The 7,928-nt window shown below is 41.1% G+C and overlaps 1 protein-coding gene across 1 annotated transcript in view; it reads right to left on the reverse strand.

Annotated features, from left to right (window-relative positions):
• The window catches only part of LOC121871699 (tuberin-like), a 218,355-nt gene extending 212,172 nt beyond the window's left edge, over positions 1–6,183 (reverse strand). The window contains exons 1-3 of the mRNA XM_042374111.1: positions 6,124–6,183; positions 5,806–6,018; positions 4,580–4,770 (exon numbers count right to left, since the gene is read on the reverse strand). Of these exons, the coding sequence (XP_042230045.1) occupies positions 4,580–4,770; positions 5,806–6,003 (389 nt within the window). The 5' untranslated portion in view covers positions 6,004–6,018; positions 6,124–6,183. The remainder of the gene's footprint in view (positions 1–4,579; positions 4,771–5,805; positions 6,019–6,123) is intronic.
• Between the last annotated feature and the right edge of the window lie 1,745 nt (positions 6,184–7,928).

Consider the following 7,928-nt stretch of genomic DNA (forward strand, 5'->3'; position numbering starts at 1 on the left):
ACCTTAGTTCATAAGAAAAACAAGTGGCAGAAGCATTGCTAAAAGACCTCACCAAAATAACCAAAGAAGCCTACCTAACCTTACCTAACTTCCTAGCCATGAGGCTCCACCTTCGGACCCTGCAGCATATTAAACATGATAATATTTACTATGATATGGTGTAATTTAAAAAAATACTGTGGATGTGAGAGCAGCTGCTCAGACAGTGTGGCCCATAAACATACATTGGCAACTGGTATCGATTTTAGACGATTTGACAGTGTACAGCTGACTCGTTAAGGCACAAAAACGCAGACACTGCGCTGAATGTCATAACTAGTAAAGTGACCCATTTGATCGATAAATATATACTCAAGACAAAACCCAGTGCCTCTAGGAATACGAGGGGATGCCTACACATGAACCATGTTGAGGTCGACAAAGATAAGACGAAAACCCAGAAATTCAAGATGTGGGTTGGGTCAAAAGATGAGCAGGACAGGAGGATTTATGCAAGAGCCAGAAACCGAGCAGAGCGAGAATGTAGAAGGGCTGAAAAGGAGTTCCAGAGGCTGGTTGCAAGCGAGGTCAAGTCAAACCCAAAGGCGTTTTACCTCTATGCAAAGTCAAAATTACAAACGCGAGGAGTGTCAGACCCAAGGCTTGAAGATGGTAGTTACGCAGATTCTGACCAGGACAAAGCCGAGGCATTGAACATCTTTTCCTCGGTGTTCACAAGAGAGGATACGATTAACCTTCCTGCGTTTGAGGACAGACGGTTCGACACAGCACTGACCCACATTGTGTTCACAGAAGAGGGTATTAGAAATAAACTGTCAAAGCTAAAGGTCCATACGAGTCCCGGCCCTGACATGGTGCATCCTAGAGTGCTAAGAAATTTGTGCAACGAGATTGCCAAGCCCCCGAAGATCCTGTTTTGTAAATGCTTGGATGAAAAAAAGGTCCCCAGTGAATGGAAAGTGGCTTTTGTGAGTACTATCTTCAAGAAGGGGGATCGTCACTCCACGAACAACTATAGACCGGTGAGCCAGACCAGCATCATAAGTAAAGTACTTGAGAGTATTATCAGAGATGCCGCAATGGAACAACTACTACGAAACAACCTTGTAAAGGATTGTGAACACGGTTTTATGCCAGGGCGCTCCTGCTTTACACAATTAATTGCTCAAGGTATTGGATATTTTGACACATTCTGGAATGGGGTGGTAACATCGACAATATATACCTAGATTTTTCCAAGGCTTTCGACGGTGTACCCCACAAAAAATCAAATTGGAAGGGGAAATGTCCTAGCGTGGATAGAATATTTTCTACATGACCACAAGCAGTGTGTGGTGATTAATGGCAAAACCATCATCTGTACTTGTCACAAGTGGGGTACCACAGGGCAGTGTATTGGGCCAGTTGTTGTGTGTTTGTTTTATAAATGACATGCCTGACGTTGTACACTCCTCCATACAAATGTTTGCCGATGATGCCAAGATATTTCGTGAGCTCCAAAAATGGTCGAAGAAATGGCTGCTGAGATTAATGTCACGAAGTGTAAGAGGATGCACCTGGAGCGTACCAACGGTAAGGAGGCATATTATATGTCCCAATGGGATGAAGAAACTGCACTATTTGAGACTGAATGCAAGAAGGACCTAGGTGTATATGTTGACAATGAGCTGAAATTCTTGGGCCATTGCGAGAAGGTAAATCAGGCAAATAAATTATTGTGTCTTTTAAGAAGGTCGTTCAGATATCTAGACGTTCCGTCCCTCGAAACGATCTTCAAGAGTGAAGTGCTTTGCCATCTGGAGTACTGTCACCCCCATCTGGTCCCCGAGATATGCTAGGGACCATCAGTTGGTTGAAAATGTTCAAAGAAGGTCCACCAGACTGGTGCCTGCACTTCGGCACCTCAGCTACCCTGAGAGATTGGAGCGCCTTAACAGAGGAGCAAGGGGTGACCTAATTGAGGTGTATAAGCATCTCAAGGGGCACCAATCAGTCGAGTGTCCTTACCTGGAGCTGGCGGAAGCTCGCCCCACAAGCTGAAGATTGAAGAAGCCGCAAGCCCAGAAAACTGTGAGGGCAAACTTTTTCGGAGTGGGAGTTGTGAACTCTTGGAACAATCTATCAGAAAGTGTTGTGACGGCACCGAGTCACTAGAGATGGTTCAGGTACATTCAGGAGCCGGTGCATGCCCAGTACTTGCCAACAATGTGTAACAGAGACGTGACCGATCGCCCAAGCGGCTAACGAGCCGATCATTTGGTGAAGAGGATAAAAGAAAAAGAAAAGTAACAGACATGATCGATCGCCCAAGCGGCTAACGAGCCGATCAGTGGTAAAGAGGATAAAAGTAAAAAGTAATCACCGCGAAGAAAGACAAAGTAGTGCATGCCAAGTTGCCTAATTATCTACCAAAGGAAACAATTCCCCCCTCCCCCAAACTATCATAGTAAAAATATACACACGAAAACAAATAATGCATCGGCGGGTTAATCACCAATATTAGCCGTGCCATGGTGGAATTTTTTATTTTTGAGACGTCACAGTACACTCAGGCGGCTCAGCCTGAGCGGGTCGGTTGTAAACAAACAGATGACACATGGTGACTCAGTATTTATGGTATACAGTATAATCAATTTCTTCACATACTAAGCATGTACACACATCATTTAGTGTCATATGATCAGTTTTTCACTGTGTTTTACCCCGCAATTTCCCTCATCCTTCACGCCCTGTCCACTACAGGTGATCAGATACTATAAAAAATAAACAAATACATACAGTATACTGTAGTCTGGCTTTACGCGGTTAATTAAACCCATGGAGGTCCGCGTATACAGTAAAGCGAAACGCGTAAATAAAATAAAAGAACCTATGGGATTAATTGAAATAGAGACTGGGCCGACCACTAGACTACCCTTTTTTTGGCTAACGCCGACACAATACTGTACATTGTAGTAAAAATAACATCTTAATTTTATGATGGTATGCACACAATATATAAGATAAATAGCAATAATATTAGGTTTTACAACACTTACATTAGTAGAAGAGGCAAGGATGCATAGACCAATCACACCATGCGGCGGAGGGGGTGTGTGAGTAGTAAGGATACATGGCCCAATCACAGTCTGCGACGTCAGCGCCCAGCACCTCGCCCTGCTGCTTGCCGCGTACATGATGGAATTTACCGTGTAAATAATAATTATCTCTTCTGACAGGTGCCGCGTAAATGGCCTTCCACAAAATATATCCGCGTAAAACCAGACTATACTGTATAATTAAACTAACAAGTTGTTGCCTCTTAAAATACCTAGTGTAATGATAAGAACATCGATAATATTGATGATTAACCCACTAACACATTATTTGTTTTGATGTTTATTTTCTTTTTATAATTTCATCAGTGAGTTCTGATATGATAATCATTTCTTGTGTAAATGCTTAGTTTGGTAAATAATTAGTCTCCTAAGCACACACTACTTTGTCTTTCTCAGCAGTGATGCCAGATCCAGGATGTAAACAGTCAATCATATTGATGTGTTTCAAAACGCTCCCCTAGCGCTGCACTCAGATCGACGCCTAGGCTCTGTGCACTTTGAGACACAACATGCAGCTGCTCTTACGTCCACTAAACAAAATTAAATTACACCATACCATAACAAGTTTTTTGTTTCATATGCCAAGGTAAGGTTAAGTAGGTTTCTTTGGTTAAGTTGGCGAGGTCTTCTAACATCAATTCTGCTGCTTGTTTTTCACATCAACTAACATTATGTGAAGTGAAAATTATATATAACCACTTTTGGTTAATATTGACGATTGACCAGAGGCAGGTTAAATGTTTTGCCATTTATTTTCTTACTCTATTTTCATCAGCGAGTTCTGATATGATCATCATTTCTTGTGGAAAGGCTTCGTTTTGTAGATAATTGGGTGCCTAAGCACCCACTTCTTTATCTTCTCAGCGGTAATGCGGCGGTGACATCTCATCCCAGGATGTAAATAGCCAAACATATTGACGTACTTCAAAATGCTCCACCGCCCGGGCCAGACCAACGTCAATGCTCAGTGTATGCTTATGAACCGTTCGGTACGGGCAGCTGCTCTCACGTCCACTGAAAAGGTAAAATTACACCATATCATAGAAAGTTCCTTCTGTTGAATATACCAGGGGTCTGTGAGGCAGAGTCCCCCCTCTCCCCCCCGGCTAGAAAGTTAGGTAGGTTTAGTTAAGTTGGTGAGGTCTTCTAACAACACTTTTGCTGTTTGTTTTTCATATCAACTAAGGATAGGTTCGGTTTAATTTAGAAATAACCAACTTTTACCACATATGCACAAATGCTGTCAGTTTTCACTATAAAACACAGTGAAATTGCAGTGTTTTTAAACCGTTTTCTATGAAAAATAATTACAAATTCCTTTCTATGAAATATCGGCAGCAGGTCAGTCGTCAATAAATGCCAGAACATCTGTAAAAAAAAAATAATAATAATAACGAAAATAAACTCCATGAAGTGGTAACAGTTTCTTCATAAATTACCTTAACTGGCACAACCAAAAACATTACAAGTTAAAGACATACATAGGCTTTATCTCCTGATTTTCATAATTTTCAGAGATATAATTGAAGAACACTTGGCGCATTATTCCCAGGTCATCACCATGTGCATCTGTGAGAGTGGTGAGCATCTCAAGTGTGGTGTGCAGTTGTTCAGCTGGACAAGTTGGAGCCAGAAGATCTTCAACCAGACACCACACTTTCTGGACACCATTCTGTGGGATGTAGATTAGTTACATATTAGTAAATTTCCTCAGGGAAATTTCTATTTTCAACCAATAAGGCAGGAAATCACTCTGATACAGCCCCCGCCCCCCTCCTCCCTTGCCTCCATTTTTTTTTTTTTTTACAAGTTGCCAATAGAGTCCCACAATATTATTGGGTCCAGTTCTAGATACAGTATATCTCGTCATTTCTAATAACTTTTCTTAGTAACGTTTCCATCACAAATGATTCATTTTTGAGAATATCACATTAATTTGTTAGGGATTCATCTAATATTTTCTTACAGCGTTGATGTTACCTGCATTTGGTTAGGCTAGGCTAGTTAAGTTAGGTTAGGTTAGGTTAGGTTAGGTTAGGTTAGGTTAGGTTAGTTTAGTTTGGTTAGGTTGGTTAGTTAGGTTAGGTGGTTGTTTCGATATGAGTTCTGTTGGGGGGGGGGGGTGTCCTAGGGTGGGAGCCCCCCATCAGCCTGGTGTTAGGTCAGATAAGGTTTTTAGCACAAACTAATTTTGAGGTGAAACCTAGGTTTTTCTGATGGGTTTTTGTGCGATTCATTCGAATCTGATAATCTTTTGCCAAAACTTGGCTCGGATTCTCAAATTTTGGTTATTTATATAGCATATCACTCGTTTTTGCTCTCCCCCACCCAAAAACCCCGATTTCCCACGGGTCCCCAAAGATTGTCAAACTAAAAAACGAGACATTTGCAACAGAAATGAAGGTCAGAATCGACCATAACACGTCAAAAACCATCGGAAAAACGCAAAATCAAGTTTCGTGTCCAAAGCCACTAAGGGCAACTTATAATAAAGTAACCCCCCTCCCCCAAAAAAGTGTTGTCAACAAAAATCAATATCAGCATCGAATAAAGCACACCAAAACCCATAGTAAAAACACATTGCTCAACTCAAAAACTAACCTAGCATAGTATATTGGTTGAAAATGCAACAATTGCCTCCTTGATTTCAGTGCACACTTCGCCTTCAGCAGAGAACATTACATCACTACCTGCATTATATACTAACCCCTTCCAATTTTCTTGTTGACAGTAGTTCGTTAAGTTCTTTGATTGTTTTAATTCGTGTAGTTATAGGGGATTCTGTACTAAGTTCAGCCTTCAGTCCCTCTGTTAAAGTGATTCCCCACCCGGGTGGCACAATTGCCCGTTTTGTCTTGAACCATCGCTTCAGTCGTTCAGGAAAATTGTCTTTGTCTCTGCCCATATTGATGTCATTACACTGAAACAAATGATACACGTAAGGAGATATTTAGAGACTTAGATAAAACAATCACCAATCTTACCAACAATATTGAACAATGTGTAGACAACTAGATGAATTTACCAATGCAGAAAAGGTCTCATGGAGGCCGCTGACCACAGTTCGGCACACTCATCATGGGTGTGGTCACGTGGTGCAATAATAGTGTCAATACACAATATATCATTGCAATGTAAACCATACATAACGTAAAATGTGCAATGTTTTAGTCGATTTCATTTAAGGTCAATGATCTCAAATGAGTTAACGATACACACAATACACAAAATCTTATGTATTCCTGTAAATTAGGGTCATCGAAATACAAAACAAAAATTATTGTTCACAAGAATGATCAACCTGAAACACTTATACAAGGTCACTAGGAGCCTCCCAACATAGTACACGCATGTTTATCGTGATAAAAAATTTTGGTCTACACAAAGCTTGACTATTGCAGGACACGCTCGGCCTCCTGTCTACGAAAAGATGATGTACTGTATGCTGTACGGCATAACAAAATGATTGCATCAAGTCATTAGTGAAGGGGTTCCGGGTGACGGCCCATGTTTTGTATTCTACACGGTTTTATTCAACCCATCAGAATGCGCTCCATTTCATTCAATTACATAACTAGTCAACGCAAAATTTAGAAAACATTTCAGCAAATACTTACCAAATACCTGTATCTCAACACCCGGTGCGCAGCAACTTTCCTCCAGCCTAGTTGTAAACTGACTTCCCTGTTGAACCTGTTCCCGGCAGTAAACTGATCCGGTACTTCATTCTGAATTCATAAGCAACACCGCTTCGTTCATGATTCAACACTTTTGTAGTACCATCCAAGCGCTTCGAAGTCGAAATTCGTCATTTAAATTACATCACACTTGGACAATCACGATTGCCACTTGGAAGACTGTTTTATTGTGGAAAATAACCGAATTGTACTAAGGTTATGTAACTTAGTTTTATTTGTAATTGTGACATTTATTTGATGTATTTGTTGTGGTTTCAATAGGAAGTGTTGAAATTCTCACTTGATTTTTTTTCTGGCTATTGAATTTATTTTGACCTTAATTGTGAACTAACTAGAAAGTGTTTTAGTTCTCAGTTGATGTCAGTTTATAACAATTGAATTTATTGATATTGTAGTGGATTTCTCCCCTACAAACCCTGTTTGTCGCTGAGTAGCCGACCCCGCAATTCCCCAGTGTATGCCTCGTGGTCTAGGTCAACCAGCGCCGCCATACATGACGGAGGTCAACTACTAAGCCACGCCTACCTCCGCTATTTAAGACCTGACCTCGTGGTGACCTAGCTCTCTCCTTCTAGCTACAGCTGCAGCAAGCTACACCACCTCCTCCTCCGCTGCCTGGCGGCCCTCGCTCCCGCCGGCGACCATGGCGACCCACAAGCTGTCCTCCTCTGAGTACCCTCACCAACCAGCTCTCTCTACATCACGCTTGTAACCACGCTGCCACTTCCCAGCACCAAGCTGCATTGTACATCCAATACAACATGTATACAAAGAGCACATTGTGAGTTTCCTTTCTCCATCCCATCCTGAGAGAGAACAAACATCTCGTACCCCACAATATAACATGAGTTTAGTGCTGTATTTTCTATTATATTGCATTTTTGTGTTGTTTCTATTAGCTTATAATTTTAGTGCATAGGGCATTAGTTTCTAGCAGTGAAGACTTACAGGCATTGTCAGTAAGTGTATTATATGATTATTTGAGAACTAATAAATGCATAATTTCAGCAATTGCATTGATGGGTTGAGGACTCTGTGGTGATATGGACATCTATAAAGAATGCAATCTCTGAAAATGGATTGTTGGAAATACAGTACAGTACTGTACTATCGTGCACAAAAGTGGTGTCCA

The sequence above is a fragment of the Homarus americanus genome, unplaced genomic scaffold (assembly GCF_018991925.1).
Source record: "Homarus americanus isolate GMGI-L3 unplaced genomic scaffold, GMGI_Hamer_2.0 scaffold39675, whole genome shotgun sequence".
NCBI classification, from domain to species: domain Eukaryota; kingdom Metazoa; phylum Arthropoda; class Malacostraca; order Decapoda; family Nephropidae; genus Homarus; species Homarus americanus.